Genomic DNA, 22,142 nt, shown 5'->3' on the forward strand with positions numbered 1-22,142 from the left:
AGGGTGCGGGGTCCGGGGCGGAAGTGATGGATTCATCTCTTCCAGGACTGACTGTGCCGGCCAACTGCACTGGCCTGCAGGGCCCCCCAAAGTGTGGGGCCCAGAGCGGTTGCCCCAATTCACCCTACCCAAGGGACAGCTCTGAGTCCAGTTCTCTGCACTGTGGCAGGACCATGTATGCCTAGACCATCCCTGACAGGTGTTTGTCTAAGCTATTCTTAAAAACCTCCAGTGATGGGGATTCCAAAACCTCCCTGGGAAGCCTATTCTAGTACTTAACTATCCATATAGTTAGCAAGTTTTTCCTAATATCTAATCTAATATCCAACCTTGCTGCCGATTAAGCCCATTATTTCCTTCAGTGGACATGGAGAACAATTGATGACCATCTGTTCTATAAAGCCCTTAACATATTTGAAGACTGTTATCGGGTCTCCCCCAACATCAGGTCCCTTTTCTCAGACTCATGCTGAGGGATCAGCCATTGTGGTATTTAGCTCAAAATTGAGGATATATAATAAAACCTAACGTTGGGCAGACCAAAGGCTCTTGATTGAATAGGTAGATGTATTTTTTTTTCCCAAAAGATACTCTGGGCGTGTTGCCTACACCTCGCAATATGGTCTTAAAAAGGTTGTTAATTCTGAAAAAATGTATTTGGGGGACTATAAACTGGCAAAGAGCTAAGAACAAATAGACATCTCAGGAGGACATTAATCTTTAATATATTACCTCTGCCCAAAAGGGATAGAGGGAGGGCTAGCCATCTATGTAAATCCAAAGCTTTCTGTGTGATAAAAGGCTTGAGATTAATTTTCACTATTTCTTTTATGTTCCTAGGAAAGAGGACTCATAAGTACCTGATTTGCACCTTCTGCCAGGAAAAAAATATTATCTAAAAGGGCGTAATTATGCACCCTTTGGGAGACAGGGAGAGCTTCCAACTTATGCCAATTAATTTTGTACCCTGCAATCTTCCCAAACAATTCCATAATTTGTAATATGTTAGGAATGATCTGAGGGGTTGGTGATGAATAAAAGCATATCATCTGCATGTAAGATTATTTTTGTCTCCTGGGATCCTGTTTTTATATCCTGTATCCCCTGATGTGCCCTTATTTGTATCGTCAGCAGCCCTAAGGCCAAATCAAAGGCAGGTGGGGGTGGGCAGGGGACAGCCCTGTCTAGTATTATGGTGGAGATTGAACAAAAAGGAGATATAGTTATTGGTTATGACATGGGAGCTAAAACTGGGACTACAAAAGTCTAATCCAGGAAATGAAAGAGGGACCAAATCCAAATTTGTGTAGAATAACGACCAAATATCTCCAAATTACTCCTACTGAAGGGTTTTTCCACACCCAGTGACACAACTGCCATTCGTTTCAAGGGGTTTTGATAGTACAACAGCACAGCGATAAGCTGACCAGTGTTGTCTAACTCATGTCTCTTTTGTATGAAACCCACCTGTATTATGTTCCTTTTTATTTTTTTCTGATTGTCCAACTACGATTTTAGACAATATTTTAATGTCAGAGTTGATTAAGGATAGCTAACACATTCCTGAGCATCTTTTTCAGACTTTAAGGGTGACTGAGATAGGGCTTCATTCACTGAGAGGGACAGGGTTAGTCTCCCAAAAGCTTCTGTATATAATTCGGTCAGTCTGGGAACCAGGGTGTCGGAACCAGGGTGTCTGAACTGGCCATAAAATTCATCTGGAAAGCCATCTAGGCTCAGGGCCATACCTGATTTCATAGCCATAATTTCAGAGGAATGTAATAAGAAATCATGCCAAATTTAGTGTTCTTCTGTTAGTTGAGGGAGTTGCAGATTTTGGGTGTATTCCTCAAAGAACTCATTGACGGGGTGGTCTTCCTCTAAATACAAGCACTGGTAAAATTTGGAGAATTGTTCATTAATACTTTAATGATCAGTGATACTCTGGCCCATCACTAGAGTGAATTTAATTGATTATAGCTTTTAGTGATTTTACTGTAAGTCCAGGTGCTAATAATTACCCAGCTTTATTGCCAGATTCCCAGTACATCTGATTCAATCTAACCAAAGCAAATTCACACTGTGCTGAGGTTATTTTAGTCATTTCATATCTGACATTGGTCACCTCTTAGAGTTTAATCAAAGTGGGTGAATCAGCATAGTTGAGGTCTGCCTCCTTGAGCATTTCCATTAAATTCACCAGCTCATCTTGTTTGGCTCTTTATGTGGGAGAAGTAGGATACTATCCTACCCCTTAAATATGCCTTGAAAGTGTTGCTCACTAGACCAAAGGGTGGTTGTTCATCTCAAAGAAAATTATTTTCTTTCCCCACACACTTTTTAAATTGTGTATAAAGTAGTAAAGAGGAGTTTTACCCCCATCTTCTGGTAGTCCCTTGTTTTTCAGGAGGAGACAGCTTGCAATACCACAGGTGCATGATCACAGATCGTAATCAGTTTTATTTCATTGTTAATTACAGAGCTCACAAAACCACTTATTACTAAAAAATAATTGATTGGTTAGATCGGGGGGAAATGAGTAAAAGGTGTAGTCTCTACCTGTAGGATGCTGCAGCCTCCATATAGCCTTTAAACTCAATTCCTGCATCTGGGCAACATTAGTCTTCTTAGCAGAGGATTAGGATTGCCGGGATCAGCTCAATTTATCCAAAAGCAGGGCTAACGCTTCCTTGAAGTTACCCACTAGAATCAAATGTTCTAGGGAGGTGTAATTTAATCTTGAAAATAACTGAGTGTAAAAGGAGGAATCCTCTTCGCTGGCAGCATAGAGTGTATGTAACATTGGAGATATGAACATTAACAATTAGGAGTCTACCCTCCATGTCTTTATAAGTGGACAAGATCTGTGTATTCAGTTTTTAATGAACAGGAATGACACACCCCTGGACCTCACCAATTAATTACTAAACAACCCAGCCTTTTAAAGCTTTTCAGCCTCTGACTCAGTGAGGTGGGTTACCCAGAGGAATGTTAGATCTAAAGTGAGATACAATTTTTCCCCTTTTTTATAGGGTTACCAATTCCTTTTATGTTCCAAGAAACATATGTAAGTTAGCCACAGGTACTCACAGGGGGAAAGCATCTCATGTTATGCCCCTGGAGACCCAGGGGTAGGGACAGGGAGAGGAATCCAGGGTAAGGCATAGCCAGGGGAACTCATAAGAAGTTTAGATAGAGAAGAGAGGATAGAGTGGTAAGTGGGTAAGAGAAAGTTGAGAGGAGGTAGGAGGACAAGGGTGTGAGAAAACCACACTGAGTCAGAGTGGAAAGAAAGATCAGGAGGTTAGAGAGGAACAGCCCAAATGTACACTTCCCCTCTGCCCCAAGTTGAATGCATAAATATATGAATATTTCCTGCACCTCCCCTAACCTCTGCAAAAGGCTGAGATAAGCAGGTGAAAATGGTGAACATCCCTGAGTACATTTTTAAGTAAGGTTTGTGGGCTGAAAGATACATGCAACTGTGCATCAGAAGTCAAAGACCTGCAGGACAGGTATCTATGTGGAAATATATGGAAAAACATGAGGGGTGGGAAACAAGAAGAAACACCCTCAACACCTCCTATAGCCAAACAGATCCAAAATCACAGTGAATGGCCCTCCACTGGCTGGCTATTTAAAGGCTCATCAGAATTGAAATATTGCCCTCAGCCCTGGGCATATAAGCCAGTTTTTACCAGCCACATTTTAAACTGCATAGATTACCATTATGATGTTCTTAAGGTCACTGTAAGTAAGGCAGCAAGACAACAAAGCCTCCAATGATGGTGATTCCACAACCTTGCTTGGAAGTCTGTTCCAGAGTTTAATTACCCTTCTAGTTAAAAGGTTTTTCCTAATATCTAACCTAAATCTCCCTTGCTGCAGATTAAGCCAATTACTTTTCATCCTACCTTCAGTGCACATGGAGAACAGCTGATCACAGTCCTCTTTGTAACAGCCCTTAACGTATCCAAGGAAGGTGTCAGGTCCACCCCCAAGATTCTTTTCTTAAAACTGAACAGGCCAAGTTTTATTAACCTTCCCTCAGCGGTCAGGTTTTCGGAACCCTTTATCATTTTTGTTGCTCTCTTCTGGACTCTCTCCATTTGCCCACATCCTTCCTAAAGTGTGGCACCCAGATGTGGACATAGAGCCTCACCTGGAGTACTATCAGTGCCACATGGAGCAGGACAATCACCTCCTCTGTCTTACATGAAACATTCCTGCTAATACATTACAGATTGTTAGTTTTTTGCAACTTCATCACATTGTTGACTCATATTCAATTTGTGATCCACTAGAACCCCCAGATCCTTTTCAGCAGTACTACCATTTAGCCACTTATTCCCCATTTTGTATCTGTGCATTTGATTTTTCCTTCCTAAGTGAAGTACTTTGCACTTGTCTTTATTGAAGTTCTTCCTGTTGAATTCAGACCAATTCTCCAATTTATCAAGGTCATTTTGAATTCTAATCCTGTCCTCCCAGCTTGGTCTCATCTACAAATGTTATAAGCACATTCTCCACTCCATTATCCAAGTCATGAATGAAAATATTGAATTGTATTGGATGTAGGACTGACTAGTGTGGACCCCACTACCTACACTCTCCCAGTTTGACAGTGAACCATTGATAACTACTCTTTGAGTACCATCTTTCAACCAGTTGTGCACCCACCTTATGGTATTTCATGTAGACCACATTTCCATAGATCACTCATCCTATCTTGTAGCTTGTGGATCAGACTTTGTTGCTGCTCTGTGGTGATCCTAACAGAGCCCATATTGTCCTCTGAGGTGGAGATTCCAGTTTCTGCCTCCCCAATCCTGCAAGATAGCCCCTGCAAACTATCTGGTATGGTACAATGATGGCTTTAATTTCAGAGAGAGCTTCTGATATTTCTTAAGCAGGATCTGCTCTTCAGATATCTGTTTTAGTATTTTATAGACTTGCTCCAGACCTATCAGGGGGTCATCCTCAGGTGGTGCTATGCTGCTCTTTACAGGGCTGACAAAGAGCCTCTGTTTCTTTGCAATGGGGGCGGAGGGGGAAGGGAAGGGGTTGGGGTGGAAGGATGCGGGGGGGGGTCCAAAAAATGCATCCATCTGCTATTATAATGTAAAGAGCAGGATGAACCACCCAGAGATAAAAAAACATAGCTTTAGTATACTGGATGTTGGCAGATTTTAAGTGGGGATGGGTGTCAAGCAGGAGCTCCAAGCCTAGGCAGCTATCTTCCCCTGCTGGCTCCCGGAAATCCTAAAGTATAAAAATCCTTTGTCATTGAAGCCTGTTAACATTTAAAGACTGAATCTGGAGAGACAGTGGACTCACAAGCACTTCCTTACCATGCTTGTCTTCACTGCAGAGTAACTTGAGTTATCACTCGAGTGTTGCCCCTAACTCGAGTCTCATCCACACACACAAACGCTTAACTCAAGCATGTTAGTGTTTTTAACTTGAAGTGGCTGGCCTGTCAGAGGAGACAGGCAACAGCTCGTTAGCGCAATTTGTCAGCTGACAACACAATCACTCTGTGCTGCTCAGGCTAATTTGAGAAGAGGTGACTCCACTGTAACTAAATTAACTCTGCAGTGAAGACACTGTCACAGAGATTTCCTCACAGCACATCATCAGGGATCAGGGTTTGGCTCTCTGTGGTCAAAGCCATGGAACCTGCCTCCAAACCTAGTGTTTCTGTGTTACAGTTCTGACTCCCAGCACCCCGTTTCCTCTCTGTCAGCCCAGCTCTATTACAGCTATGCTGCCAGGGATCTCCTCTGGCTATGGCTAGCCCCTGAGGCCCTGGGGTAAGCGAATCCGTAGAACAGTGAATATGTGCCTTTAGCTATATTAACTTTTCTGGGTAATTTCCACTGAACCATAATCATGTCTCTGTCCTGCCTCCCTCCCTTCTTGCTGCATGGACTCCAGACTTCACAAAGTCCCCTCCACTCAATCTGGGCATAGGGGTGAAGACAAGGTGCTAGGAAGGTGTCTTGAGCCTTCCTTCTGAGTGTAGGAGGGATGTTCAACAAGTGGAGGACCCTTACATGGGTGGAGCCATGGGTGTACGATCTGGCTCGTTGAAAAGTGAAAATAATTGTCAAACAATCAGCCTGTTGCATGCAAGGTGTCTGTACTGTATTATATGGAAGGTATGGAAGGGTCTCTGTAGCATCTCCAAGGTAACAAAAAAAAAAAAAAAGCTCATGGCTGAGACTTTCAGAGCTGTCTAGGGGATTTAGCCAGACATGCTACTGAAATTAGTGAGGGTTGTGTGAGTAAAACCTCTAGTTGGCTTCGAAACTCTCAACCTTCAGAATTAGATCACTAAAGTCCATCTTTACTTGCTGCTCTAAGCCAAACATATCTCCTAGGGAGGCAGCATGGCCTAGTGTATATGGCACTGGACTGGGAATCAGGAGGTGATTGTACAGTGCTTAGCACAATGGGGCTTTCATCTCAGTTGGGGTGTTACACACTATTGTAATATAAATAATTAAAAATAATAAATGCACCTTTGAGGTTAATGAGCAGATTCTTCAGGGAAGGTCACATGAAAGAAAATTAGTGACTTATTAAAAAAAGTTTTGCATAAGAGTATGTGAGGCAACATGGACCTAGTGAAACTTCCAAACTTTAGTGATGGTTAAATGAAAAGGAAACATGGGAAAGATTTGTTAGACTGACTGTTCCTATCATGAATGTGTCTGACATTACATGAATCAGAACTTTACAATTACATATTCTGATCAGATACAGCCTGCATGAAATAAGCTGAATGGGAACTCATATTAATGTAGTAGAAACACGAGGTCAGAGAACATTCAGTGAATATTTCCCAGAAAGAGCCAAAACAAGTTGCTAAAAACTTAGGTCAGAAACGGCATCAAACAACTAAAAAAAATGAGAGACTTTTACTAAAGGAAGAACATCCTGTACCAAGTCCCCATGCGTAAAAACATGTTCACTGCTGTGAAATGCTACAAGGAAAAACATTCTTGCATGCATTCACGAGGAATCATCTTTGCTAATTAAGCTTCATTTTTTCTTCTCCCTTCACAGTGTACTTGGCTAATTGTTTTCCTATTCCTAGCTTCATTATTTTTTCCTTCAAGAACAACTTTCAAAGGCAGATTCTTGGGCCAGTGGAAGAGTACCACAATGCAAGTCTTTGGAATGTCTCTCCCCTCCCACTCCTCGTACCCCTCTATCCAGGAGTGCTGAAATCGCACCCTGCTGAGGTGCCAATGTGTGGTTGGCAGAAAAAGGGAAATTGGCTGGAAAACTGGTATTTATTTACTGGAAAAAAGAATAACTAATCATTAGACCAGCAGGTCTCAACCCCATGGTGAGCTATAGAGAAGTCTGAGTGGGTCACTGAAGCTGTTGTGTTTCCCTTACACTCCTGCTCATGCAGGTCTGAGAGAACAGCACCAACCAAACAGCACTGCCTACTGTTTCATAGATTCACAGATTTCAAGACCAGAAGGAAAAGGAGTACTTGTGGCACCTTAGAGACTAACCAATTTATTTGAGCATGAGCTTTCGTGAACTACAGCTCACTTCATCGGATGCATACCGTGGAAACTGCAGAAGACATTATATACACACAGAGACCATGAAACAATACCTCCTCACACCCCACTGTCTTGTTGGTAATAGCTTATCTAAAGTGATCATCAAGACCAGAAGGGACCATCGTGATCATCTAGTCTGACCTCCTGTGTAACACAGGCCACAGAACTTCCCCCCAAATAATTCCTAGAGCACAGCTTTTATACAAACATCCAATCTTGATTTTAAAATTGCCAGTGATGAAGAATCCACAATGACCCTTGCAATTGTTCCAATGGTTAATTACTCTCATTGTTAAAAATTTACACCTTATTTCCAGTCTGAATTTGTCTAGCTTCACCTTCCAGCCATTGGATCGTGTTATACCTTTGCGTGACACACTGACAAGACAATTTATCAAATATTTGTTCCCCTGTGTAGGTACTTATAAACTGTGTTCATATCACTAATCTTCTCTTTGTTAAACTAAACAGATTGAGCTCCTTGAGTCTATCACTATAAGGCATGTTTTCTAATTCTTTAATCATTCTTGTGGCTCTTCTCTGAACCCTCTACGATTTATCAACATCCTTCTTGAATTATGTCACCAGAACTGGACACAGTATTCCAGCAGAAGTTGCACCAGTGCCAAATACAGAGGTAAAATAAACTCTCTACTCCTACTCCATAGATTCTCCTATGCAGGCATCGAAGGATCACGTTTGCACTGGGAGCTCATGTTCAGCTGATTATCCCGCATAATCCCCAAATTCCTTTCAGAGTAACTGCTTCCCAGGATAGAATCCCCCATCCTGTATGGCCTACATTGTTTGTTCCTAGATGTACTCATTTACATTTAGCCCCATTAAAAACATATTTGCTTGCACCCAGTTTACCAAGCAATCCAGATCACTTTGAATCAGTGTCCTGTCCTCTTCATTATTTACCACTCTCCCAATTTTTGTATCCTTTGCAAACTTTATCAGTGACGATTTTATGTTTTCTTCCAGGTCATTGACTCATGCTGACTGGCATTAATTATTCTATTCTCCTTTAATTCTTTATTAATAGAGTCCTGTATCATCCACTCCATTATTTTGCCTGAGATCAATGTCATACTGACAGGCCTTGGTCATCCTGTTTGCCCCTTTTAAATATGGGCACAACATTAGTTTTATTCAAGTCTTCTGGAACTTCCCCAGTGCTTCAAGCCTTATTGAAAATCAACATTAATTGTCTAGCGAACTAATCAGCCAGCTCTTTTAAAACTCTTGGATGCAAGTTATCTGGACCTGCTTATTTAAAAATGTCTCATTGTCGCAGCAGCTTTTTACCATCCTTGTAAGATACTAGTGGAATGGAAAGAGTGTTATCACCATCATATGATACTACATCACATATTTTCTTCCCAAATACAGAACAGAAATATGTATTGAACACTTCTGCCTTTTCTGTATTATTATTAATAATAATTCTACCATTTCCATCTGGTAATCACACACAGCTCCCTCTGTACCACGGAAGCAACAGCTGGGTAGCCTGCCAAGGAACAGAAAAGAGTTTTGCCAGGCACTAGAGCCTGAATCTTGGGAGCACCGCTCCTGCCTGACTGAGCCCTCTCCCACTGGAACACAGCAGGAAACCCAGCACATTTCTGTTCACACCAAAAACTCAATGGCACTGAAGCTGCTGGGCCCTCCAACAACTCAGAGGCCAACCAAAATCAAGAAGAGAATGCTGCAGTTCTCCCCTTGACACAGATGGCGGTGAATGAGAACAGACACTGGATGAATTTTAAATAGCCACAACTTTATTAAACTTGGCATGGGGTGGGGGGCTACCCACCTGTCACCCATTCTCTCACATACCAGGCATTTTAAGTGGTTCCAGTGTGGAGGTTACAGGGCTCCTATCATACAACCCATAACTTGGGGTAGACTCTCCTCAGCCTATCCCTATGACTCAGCTTCCTCATCTGAATCCTTTCGCATACACACAAGCCCACACCTCTGTAATGGGAATAGAAGGTACTAAATGGGGGACCTTGGCCCACAAACACCAACGCACCCCCTATCCCATGAGCAGAAGGCCCGTCAGCAAATTCCTAGGTCTTTTACTTCTGGGAACTGGCCCATTTAGCTTTTTAACCACCCTAGAAACCTGTGACGAACTAACAACCCTATCAAGTATTACAACTAATTACTAAATTCTGTGCCTATTTAACCTAACTCTGCCTCCAGGAAGCTGTGAGGAAGGCAAAAAAGCCCATCAGGCCTCTGCCAATTTGGTCCCAATGGGACTAAGAAATTCCTTGCTGACTCCCTAAAACAGGCAATCAGTCAGAACCACAGCATCTTCTAAACACAGCTCCAAACCCACAGTTAAGGGGAGGCGAGGCAGGGCTGCTGAAACAGAAGTAAAACAGACTCCTAAGGACCCAGGCTAAGCTTTAAATCAGTTAAAGGGGAAAGTAAGAGACCAATCACCTCCCCTCCTCCTCCAGCTGACGAATGGGTCACCAGAGACTCTGGAGGAGGTAGGGCCACTCCTATTTTCTCCAACCTGTGCCCTCCTGCTTCGCAACCACCACTGGTCCCATAGTTTGAAGTAGGTGGTTGGCATTTTCCCGATCGCACATCTCTACCATATGGAAGAAAAAGAAAGATTCCGAGAGATGAAACCTCACCACGTGGAGACAGAGAGAGGCAAAACCCCACCTATCAACCAGAAGGGTCTGAGACAGATGAGAGGTTGAAAGGGAGAAGAACAGAGGGAGAGATTTAGAAAATGGGGCCAAGAAAGGTCAAGGGGAAAGTTCTGGCATTTTTTAATGCTGGAACCTGCCTGGATTTAAATTTTAGCTAGGTCAGAAGGAAAAGAAAGAGGAAGAACAAAAATGAATTAAAGCACAAAGCAATACCTGCCAACATATGAAAAGCTATATGAACAACATATGAAAGCTATAAATTGGTGCATTTGGGGTCTGAGTCAATGCCCATTGACATCTATGAAGATACCCCACTGACTTTAATGGACATCAGACCAGGCCCTTAGAGAGAACCTTTTAACACACTAAACTAGGCGAGAATTTTCCAGGGACAGAATTTTTAAAAGTTATTTTTCTGAACAATAGCAACTTCCCCTTATTAAAGGGCTATGTCTGTGCGCTGGTATCTGGTGTCATGGTAGGAAAATAGAGGGCAGTTTTAGGATCATGAATGGAGAAAAATTGAGAATCTCTGTAGATCAATTGATCAAAAACTCTCCAAGTAAGAAATATATCCTTATGGGTCATCACTTGAAATCAAGCTTCTGCTCTAGAAAGCTACACGACTCAGTTTGTGTGTATGTCATTCTGCTAAATTTCACTTAATTCAGCACCGTAAAGAGAATAAACATAGAAAATAGAAAGGCAGTTTTATGTTTTTATATGAATAAACCCACAAATCACATGAAACTAAGAAAGAAATACATTTTACCATGCTGTATGTGCATTTCTGTTTTAGTCATATGGATCAAGACCAGAAAGTTAAATGGGGCAGGAAAGCTTTTCATAATGTGGTGTGTGGCTTTTGGAAAGCATAGTGAGGATTTTTTGCACAGGATAACCCATTTGGAACAATAACAGCAACTTCTGAAATACTACTCTTTGGAATTCAGACAAAATATCTACGGCAAACTCTGCGGGGCAAGGGAAGAAGAAGAAGTAATAAAGAAGTGTTTCTTTTCTGTCTCTGAATAGCTGTATAGCAACCTATTTGTTAAAACACATTACATACAAATTATTCGTCATCCCTTGAAAACTTATCTCCTCAGTCTGAATATACTGTATTAAGGTTAATTACTATACTGTATTAAAACTGTAAGGTTTTTGCTGAATTTAATTCTTCCCTTCTTATTCTATAAGTACAGGCTACTGGGGATGGAATGCAAAATTGAACAGTTTGGGATTCATAGATCTGCTCATTTGAGATACTCAGTGACCCCAACCACCCCTGAAGTCAATGGGAGTTGAGCTTGCTTGGCACCTCAGAGGATCCGGTCTAAATGCTTTAGTGGCCGCAATGGCACATTTCCCAAAAGGAGAAAATCTAACAACATAGCTGTGATTTCTTGGGAGCCTACAATATCATACGCTTTGTCATGAAGTGCTACAACACTTAACAACAATTCCCTGGAGAGGTGGTGAAGGAGAAGATTCAGTAGTTTTTTTCAGCAACGGAGCCTGCCAGGAGTCAAATTTTCAGAAGTGAAAGTGAGCTTAGGGATCTTAATTTTATCCATTTTTAGTGTTAGTCAATGTAATCAAACTGTTCCCAAGCCTGTCACCATCGGACAAAGGTAGCAGATACCCAGAACAGGATAACTGTGATCACAATCTAGAAGTGAAGTGCACTGACAGGGAGAGTTTACACTGCTACTGACTTTACCGATATACATGTGGCTGTTACTAATCAGTTGCTAAATTCTTTGTGAACTAAAATTCACCCCATAAAGTTAGAAATAACTCTTTCAGTTAAAGTCTGTCTGTTCTATGTAACCACATATATTTTTTCACAAATAAAATGTTTAGTAACATTTACACAGAAGTTAAGGCTTACCATTGCTGTAAGACCGAAAATTTCCTACAAATTTTATGTATTCATATGTTGGAAATTCCTTCGGGTTCAAACTTCCTCTCAGAAGATGACAGTAAAACTCTAAATCATTGTCAGCTGGATTGTTAGAAAAAAGAGAAACAAATAAATAGGCTATTTAAACTAAACATGAGTGGAAAATTTGGTCCCAATCCTGCAACTAGTAGCGTATGCCTACACTCACTCAGAGCCCCACTGAGCGCAGTCTACCACCATGCTAATTGCAGGATTGAAGCCTCTGTGAAAAGAACCCTAAATAAATCCAGAATGTTCAACACTCCTAACAGACTTTTTCTCATGACTGATTTGCAGAATTAGGGCCTGACTCTACACTCCATTACGCCAATTTTATTAAAGGAATTATACTACCATAAATCTGGTAAAATGGAGTGCAGAATCAGGCCCTTAATTTAAAACCCTTATTTATTTAGGTTTTTCTTTCCATAATTCACAGATTTTTCATGTCTTCTGTTTGGGGGAAAAACAGTCAATTTGTTTTTAAATTAACCTTGGAATATGAGAGTGTTTTTTATATAGTAGATTTTTTAAAAATTGTATAGATTCTATTGTCATCTGTTCTATATTTTTTACCCCACTCTTAGAACTAATTTAAATGAAGTATGTGAAAGGATTATTTATGAAAAATAAATTAAATGATAAAATAAATTCTGAATAATTTACACATATTTCAAATGAAAAGGAGTACTTGTGGCACCTTAGAGACTAACCAATTTATTTGAGCATAAGCTTTCGTGAGCTACAGCTCACTTCATCGGATGCATACTGTGGAAAGTATGGAAGATCTTTTTATAGACACAAAGCATGAAAAAATGGGTGTTTACCACTACAAAAGGTTTTCTCTCCCCCCACCCCACTCTCCCGCTGGTAATAGCTTATCTCAAGTGACCACTCTCCTTACAATGTGTATGATAATCAAGTTGGGCCATTTCCAGCACAAATCCAGGTTTTCTCCCCCCCACCCCCCACACAAACCCACTCTCCTGTTGGTAATAGCTTATCTAAAGTGATCACTCTCCTTACAATGTGTATGATAATCAAGGTGGGCCATTTCCAGCACAAATCCAGGGTTTAACAAGACCCTCGGGGGGGGAGGGGGGCTGCACGTCCACCAATGTGATATATGCCATCATGTGCTAGCAATGCCCCTCTGCCATGTACATTGGTCAAACTGGACAGTCTCTACGTAAAAGAATAAATGGACACAAATCAGCTGTCAAGAATTATAACATTCATAAACCAGTCGGAGAACACTTCAATCTCTCTGGTCACGCAATCACAGACATGAAAGTTGCGATATTACAACAAAAAAACTTCAATACCAGACTCCAGCGAGAGACTGTTGAATTGGAATTCATTTACAAATTGGATACAATTAACTTAGGCTTCAATAGAGACTGGGAGTGGCTAAATCATTATGCAAGGTAACCTATTTCCCGTTGTTTTTTCCTCCCCCGCCCAGAGGTTCTTGTTAAACCCTGGATTTGTGCTGGAAATGGCCCACCTTGATTATCATACACATTGTAAGGAGAGTGATCACTTTAGAGAAGCTATTACCAGCAGGAGAGTGGGGTGGGGGGAGAAAAAACCTTTTGTAGTGGTAAACACCCATTTTTTCATGCTTTGTGTCTGTAAAAAGATCTTCTAAACTTTCCACAGTATGCATCCAATGAAGTGAGCTGTAGCTCATGAAAGCTTATGCTCAAATAAATTGGTTAGTCTCTAAGATGCCACAAGTACTCCTTTTCTTTTTGCAAATACAAACTAACACAGCTGTTACTCTGAAATATTTCAAATGCAATGTAAAACACAGGTGTGCATCACTAGAGTATCTATGGACAGAATATAACTGTACTAGGTTGAAACATCAATTAAGATGTGATTTGTTTCCACTGAACTTTTCTAAATTTCCATGCCAGACCTGTTTTCCTTAGCTCTCTCCTAAGACACAATATTTTATAATTAACATAACTGCAAGCAGTCTTGCTTTAGTAAATAAATGCAATGAGTCTAGTTTGAAATTGAACAGAAGGATCACTCCCGGTGGCAACATTTGTTTCAAAATGAATGAAAATATATCTAAAGATGCAAAATATTCATACTGACATATATCACATAGACACTCTACCCTTGCAAGAGAGAAATCTTTTCTCTCCCATGCTTTTTGTTTAGTGGGAATGATAAAACAAAACTTACTCTTTAGGGAATCTGGTGAGGCAGAATCTGCCATAAGCATGTGAGAAGATAATACTTTATAAACTTCTGAATGTTCCTGTTCTGGGAGAAAATTTAACAAATTCTGATCCATGACGTCACACTGCAAAGAAAAGAAAAGAAAGTACAAATGATCAAAACAAAAAAAGAGTGACATTCTCATTCTCCACCAACCTGCCATTTTCTGCAATTGGGACTGAACTTTATTTGCAAAACCGAACAGAGGGCCCAAATTTCATAAGCAGCTGTCTAAACTTTCCATGCCCATAGGCATTTAAATACACAAAGTGCCAGATCCAAAGCCCATGGAAGTCAGTGGGAATCTTTCTGTGGACTTCCACGGGCAGTTGCTCTGCTCTAAAATAGGTAAGCGGGTATACAAGTTAGGCAGACACTTCTTAAAATTGTGCTCTGTATTATCATCATCAGATATTATACTGAACAAAAGTAGTACACACTGGGCCAAATCCATCTCTGGTGTAACTCCATTGACACCTGTGAATTCCACTAAGCTTAAGTTTTCTTCATTAGAATTAAACCTTTAAAGGTAACCCATTCCAAGGGAAGTTGCTGCTGCTCATATAGGGACAGACTGTGGACAGAGAGGGTGTAGTGAGCCTTTCCACCTGCAAAGCACAGCCACACTTGCAGTTTCTGAGCTTCGGGATGTGCAGTGACTGCCTCCTCTTGCTGCCTCCAGGAGCACAAACCAGCTAGGGGAGGCAGGGAAGAGGTGTGTCCATGGCTTTGCCCCTACCTATGTCCCAGCTAGAGCTGGTCAAGCAAACAGTAGAGGAGTGCTACACCATCCAAAGGGACAGTGCAGCACGTGAACTCCCCTTGTGTCCATAGGCGAGCTTTGGTAGGGATTGTGCATCTTCAGTCACAATGCCGGCTGGATTGGTGGGGCTCTGAACTGCCACCAACTGGCCACTGGCTTAACTGCACAGTCTGGCCCATACTCCATCTGTCTACACAGCAAAGAAAAACACACAGCAGGCCCATGCCAGCTGACTCAGGCTTGCAGGGCTCTGGCTGCAGGGCTGTTTCACTGCTGTTTAGATTTCCAGGCTTGGGCTGGAGCCTGGGCTTTAGGTCCCTGCAGGGTGGGAGCGTCCCATCTTTTTTGTTTTGTGTTTACACAGTGCCAGCAGAATAAAGTCGTAGAATCATAGATTAGGGTTGGAAGAGACCTCAGGAGGTCATCTAGTCCAACGCCCTGCTCAAAGCAGGTCCAACCCCAATTAAATCAAAATCAAAATCCATGCCTAGAGCTCCTAGCTACCACAAAATAAATAATAATGATCCATTTCCATATTTGGGATTGGATTTCAGACAAGGTTATCATGCTAAAGACTAGTAGGATGCAGAAAGAATAACCAGTTTACAGTTTTAGATCCCAATTCAGGAAAGTATTTAAGTACCTGCCTAAATACGTCCTTATTGAAATAGGGTTTAATTCTCATTGACTTCAGAAGGACTCAAGCACATGCTTAATTGCCCTTCCTGAATAAGAATGTTTTCCTGAATTGGATCCCTAGTTTCCAGTAGGATTCAAGAATAGAGGGGAAAGCAGTGAAAAAAGTTTCCTTAACACTGAGACAAACATCTGAAAAACCTTGAAAATTGAAGAAATTCTGTGGAAATCACTGGGCCCAACAGACCTTAGGACAGTAAGAGGCAATCTCTCTGCCCACAAATGACAGAAAAATTATTAAACTCCTGCACTGCGGAGGACTAAAGAAAAATGAAGTAGGTGGTTTTAGCTTGAGCTACTTTGTTACTGTTGCATAGCAATATTCCTACGTTCACCACCAGACGTCTTTATTTCATGACATTGTTTCACCTAAGAAGAAAATAATTACTCATCGTATTATAGCTTAGTGGAATATGTTAGATATATTTTGTTGGATGGAATATATTTAACATATTTGGCTGAATGGCGAAATGAGCGAAAAACATAATTACAATTTTCCTAAGCAAAAAAAAAAAAATGTGGCATAGAAGTACTTCCTGTTGCTTCTGGCTATGTATTTATATGGAGACTGAACTACTAAAAATAAGCGAGGATTAATGCCTTAATTACCATACCATCTGTCCCAGTCCAGTATCACCAGCAGGAGCAGAAAAAACAACTCCTCTTCTCCCCTGCTCCACAAGTTAGACACAGCATAGCATAGGAGCGTCTTTGGGACATGAGACCCAGTAACCAATCCCCCCCAGCACACAGCCACATAGAGGAGCAACTCCACCACTACCACCTTCCTGGGAACAATCCTTAAAAGGCTGCTTTCCTTTGGAAGGCACCAGACCAGCAGCAGACCTTCACAGCCCAACAGCCTGGTGACATCAGTCAACCAGTTCAGGATCTGATCCTATTCCACTGAAGTCAAGAGGAGTCTTGCCCTTTATTTCAATGGAGTAGAACCAGACCCTCAGTGCACATCTCAGAAGGACATCATCACCAGCAGCACATCTCAGAAGGACATCATCACCAGCAGCACATAGTATTCCCCATCAACTATAAGTAAGGCTGTGATTCTGTCACACAGGTTGCGGAAGTCACAGATTCCATGACTTTCTGTGACCTTCTTGTCTTCCGCACCTGCAGCAGCCGGTGCAACAGGCCTGAGCAGCATCGATCCTGGGGGGTGGCCCTGGGGACTGTCTAAGCAGCAAAAATCCCGAGGACGGCTGGAGCAGCGGCCCTGGAGGCTATTAGGAAAGCAGTCCCCAGGGGCCTCGGAGCAGTGGGCTGTCAAGGGCAGTCAGCCCCCACCACTGGAACAGGTGCCTCCCAGAGCAGCGGTACCTCAGGGCCCTCCAGAGCAGCGGGCCCCAGGAGCAGATTTAATCATGGGTATTTCTCATGAATATTTGTTTATTGCCCATAACCTGTCCATGACTTTTACTAAAAATACCCGTGACTAAATCTTAGCCTTAACTAGAAACCATTTGATATTTTTCCTAGAAAGCAAAGATGGAAAAGAAGTTAGGTCATATTGTCCCTCCCCAAACCAGAATATCCTTCAGAGCTTTGTCTTATATAGTTTTAAATGCTTCACAGCAACAGGGAACTGAAGTGTATGAATCATACTAAAAAAAACCAAGATCACTGGTTGGATATTTTTAAAAATTATACATTTTTAATTTTGATGGGAAAAAACATTTTCATCTCCCCCTCCCCTTTTAACCAATGCTAGAAATAAACTGGGAGCCCAATCCTGCCCCCAGAGTGAATATTCCTAGAAATCAATGGGACTACTCACAAGAATAAACACTACATGCAGGTTTTGGTATTTACAGGATTGACTCATAATTTGTATCTGCAAAAGAGTGTGCAAGAATTACTCACGGGTAAATGTCCAAGTAGAGGTGTAATACTGTCAGAAACATATATGATGGTTCCATCTGTGGTGACTGCTATAATGAAGCCATCTAATGCCTAAGAGAAATGCACAAGTGGAGAGTTCTTTAACAGTAGTATGGGCTTTTATCGGTAATTCTCATTGTACATTGATCAAAACCTTTTACCTCACCACCACATTATTAGTAGGCTGTAGGAACATTATCTCAAGTTGCACAACAGTAATTCTCTGATTTCACAGACTTATCTCACTTATACAGTGTTCTTTGTAGTTCAGCAAAATATACTAGCTGAGACAACAAAAGGCTTACAAGAATATTTCAGATATCAGTTTTTAAATTAATAATAATGCAAGACGGCTAAGCCTGGATCCTCGGAAGTTATTAAAAAAAGTTAGCTTTGTATAAATATCAAATCATCATGAAAGGACGCAGTGCTATCTCAAATAATTATTACCCACAAAATTAATCTGTTTGTATTAATGTAACATTGTATATTACTATGCTTTAATGTAAATAAAAGCAACAGAAATGATCAAGTAATCTTTAGCTTCAGGTTTAACGGAGGTGACATATTTTAAAGATCATGGTATTAGATTATTCATTAGTGGCACAATTCACCTTTGTGCAGAGAGTCAATATAGCACTTGCGCATTACTTAAATTCCACACAGCAGCAGATTCTCCAGCCCTGTGATTTAAGTGGGAGCACCTGCCTTATACAAGCCCTCTGCATAGGAGAAAATATCACCCTAAAATATTTTATCATGTAAAAATATTTTCTTCATAGCCATATCTGAAATCAATAGCCTACTCCGTCTTGAGCTAAACCTTCTAAGTGTATCTAAAGCAAGGCCTCATCTACTACTCCAACAATGAGAAGCAAACAAATAAGAAGCACTTACAGTATTTGGTCAAGTACAGTATTAAATTCTTAGCTCCAGTCCTGCTCCCACTGAAGCTGATGAGCCAATAGCAAAACTCCCATTGACTTCAGTGGGAGCAAGTCTGGATCCATAAATCAATCGATCTAAGTTCTGATATTGGTGCTGATCACCTAGGGAGGTTGGTGGAATCTCCATCCTTAGAAGAAGGAAGGACAATAGCATTATACAATCTCTTTGTAGTGAGTAAGCCCTGGTCTACACTAGGACTTTAGGTCAAATTTAGCAGCCTTAAATCAATGTAAACCTGCACCCGTCCACACGATGAAGCCCTTTAGTTCTACTTAAAGGGCTCTTAAAATCGATTTCCTTACTCCACCCCCGACAAGGGGATTAGCGCTGAAATCGGCCTTGCCGGGTCGAATTTGGGGTACTGTGGACACAATTCGACGGTATTGGCCTCCGGGAGCTATCCCAGAGTGCTCCATTGTGACCGCTCTGGACAGCACTCTCAACTCAGATGCACTGGCCAGGTAGACAGGAAAAGAACCGCGAACTTTTGAATCTCATTTCCTGTTTGGCCAGTGTGGCAAGCTGCAGGTGACCATGCGGAGCTCATCAGCAGAGGTGACCATGATGGAGTCCCAGAATCGCAAAAGAGCTCCAGCATGGACTGAACGGGAGGTACGGGATCTGATCGCTGTTTGGGGAGAGGAATCCGTGCTATCAGAACTCCGTTCCAGTTTTTGAAATTCCAAAACCTTTGTCAAAATCTCCCAGGGCATGAAGGACAGAGGCCATAACAGGGACCCGAAGCAGTGCCGCATGAAACTTAAGGAGCTGAGGCAAGCCTACCAGAAAACCAGAGAGGCAAACGGCCGCTCCGGGTCAGAACTCCAAACATGCCACTTCTATGATGAGCTGCATGCCATTTTAGGGGGTTCAGCCACCACTACCCCAGCCGTGTTGTTTGATTCCTTCAATGGAGATGGAGGCAACACGGAAGCAGGTTTTGGGGACGAAGAAGATGATGATGATGATGAGGTTGTAAATAGCTCACAGCAAGCAAGCGGAGAAACCAGTTTTCCCGACAGCCAGGAACTGTTTCTCACCCTGGACCTGGAGCCAGTACCCCCTGAACCCACCCAAGGCTGCTTCCTGGACCCGGCAGGCGGAGAAGGGACCTCTGGTGAGTGTACCTTTTAAAATACTATACATGGTTTAAAAGCAAGCATGTGAAAGGATTACTTTGCCCCGGCATTCGCGGCTCTCCTGGATGTACTCCCAAAGCCTTTGCAAAAGGTTTCTGGGGAGGGCAGCCTTATTGCGTCCTTCATGGTAGGACACTTTACCACTCCAGGCCAGTAACACGTACTCGGGAATCATTGTACAACAAAGTATTGCAGTGTATGTTTGCTGGCGTTCAAACAACATCCGTTCTTTATCTCTCTGTGTTATCCTCAGGAGAGTGAGATATAATTCATGGTCACCTGGTTGAAATAGAGTGCTTTTCTTCAGGGGACACTCAGAGGAGCCCGTTCCTGTTGAGCTGTTTGCCTGTGGCTGAACAGAAATGTTCCCCGCTGTTAGCCACGGGAAGGGTTGAGGGGGTAGCCACGCGGTGGGGGGAGGAAAAATGCGAAACGAAAGCACATGTGCTATGTATGTAATGTTAACAGCAAGGTTTACCCTGAAAGAGTGTAGCCACTGTTTTATAAAATGTGTCTTTACCGCTGTCCCTTTTCTTTTTCTCCACCAGCTGCATGTGTTTCAATGATCACAGGATCTTCTCCTTCCCAGAGGCTAGTGAAGATTAGAAAGAAAAAAAAAAACGCACTCGAGATGAAATGTTCTCCGAGCTCATGCTGTCCTCCCACACTGACAGAGCACAGACGAATGCGTGGAGGCAAATAATGTCAGAGTGCAGGAAAGCACAAAATGACCGGGAGGAGAGGTGGTGGGCTGAAGAGAGTAAGTGGCGGAGCTGAAGAGAGTAAGTGGCGGGCTGAAGACAGGGCTGAAGCTCAAATGTGGCGGCAGCGTGATGAGAGGAGGCAGGATTCAATGCTGAGGCTGCTGCAGGACCAAACCAGTATGCTCCAGTGTATGGTTTAGCTGCAGCAAAGGCAGCTGGAGCACAGACTGCCACTACAGCCCCTGTGTAACCAACCACCCTCCTCCCCAAGTTCCATAGCCTCCACACCCAGACGCCCAAGAACGCGGTGGGGGGGCCACCGGCCAACCAGCCACTCCGCCACAGAGGATTGCCCAAAAAAAAGAAGGCTGGCATTCAATAAATTTTAAAGTTGTAAACTTTTAAAGTGCTGTGTGGCATTTTCCTTCCCTCCTCCACCACCCCTCCTGGGCTACCTTGGTAGTCATCCCCCTATTTGTGTGATGAATGAATAAAGGAATGCATGAATGTGAAACAACCATGACTTTATTGCCTCTGCAAGCGGTGATCGAAGGGAGGAGGGGAGGGTGGTTAGCTTACAGGGAAGTAGAGTGAACCAAGGGGCGGGGGGGGGTCCATCAAGGAGAAACAAACAGAACTTTCACACCGTAGCCTGGCCAGTCATGAAACTGGTTTTCAAAGCTTCTCTGATGCGTACCGCGACCTCCTGTGCTCTTCTAACCGCCCTGGTGTCTGGCTGTGCGTAACCAGCAGCCAGGCGATTTGCCTCAACCTCCCACCCCGCCATAAACGTCTCCCCCTTACTCTCACAGATACTGTGGAGCACACAGCAAGCAGTAATAACAGTGGGAATATTGGTTTCGCTGAGGTCTAAGCGAGTCAGTAAACTACGCCAGCGTGCCTTTAAACGTCCAAATGCACATTCTACCACCATTCTGCACTTGCTCAGCCTGTAGTTGAACAGCTCCTGACTACTGTCCAGGCTGCCTGTGTACGGCTTCATGAGCCATGGCATTAAGGGGTAGGCTGGGTCCCCAAGGATACATATAGGCATTTCAACATCCCCAACAGTTATTTTCTGGTCTGGGAATAAAGTCCCTTCCTGCAGCTTTTGAAACAGACCAGAGTTCCTGAAGATGCGAGCGTCATGTACCTTTCCCGGCCATCCCACGTTGATGTTGGTGAAACATCCCTTGTGATCCACCAGAGCTTGCAGCACTATTGAAAAGTACCCCTTGTGGTTTATGTACTCGGCGGCTTGGTGCTCCGGTGCCAAGATAGGGATATGGGTTCCGTCTATGGCCCCACCACAGTTAGGGAATCCCATTGCAGCAAAGCCATCCACTATGACCTGCACATTTCCCAGGGTCATTACCCTTGATATCAGCAGATCTTTGATTGCGTGGGCTACTTGCATCACAGCAGCCCCAACAGTAGATTTACCCACTCCAAATTGATTCCCAACTGACCGGTAGCTGTCTGGCGTTGCAAGCTTCCACAGGGCTATCGCCACTCGCTTCTCAACTGTGAGGGCTGCTCTCATCTT

At 42.6% G+C, this 22,142-nt stretch overlaps 1 protein-coding gene across 1 annotated transcript in view; it reads right to left on the minus strand.

Annotated features, from left to right (window-relative positions):
* The window catches only part of NPAS2 (neuronal PAS domain protein 2), a 98,955-nt gene that overhangs the window by 54,998 nt on the left and 21,815 nt on the right, over window positions 1-22,142 (minus strand). The window contains exons 4-6 of the mRNA XM_077807107.1: window positions 17,788-17,877; window positions 14,415-14,535; window positions 12,165-12,278 (exon numbers count right to left, since the gene is read on the minus strand). Of these exons, the coding sequence (XP_077663233.1) occupies window positions 12,165-12,278; window positions 14,415-14,535; window positions 17,788-17,877 (325 nt within the window). The remainder of the gene's footprint in view (window positions 1-12,164; window positions 12,279-14,414; window positions 14,536-17,787; window positions 17,878-22,142) is intronic.

This window comes from Eretmochelys imbricata, chromosome 1 (genome assembly GCF_965152235.1).
Source record: "Eretmochelys imbricata isolate rEreImb1 chromosome 1, rEreImb1.hap1, whole genome shotgun sequence".
Lineage (NCBI taxonomy): Eukaryota > Metazoa > Chordata > Testudines > Cheloniidae > Eretmochelys > Eretmochelys imbricata.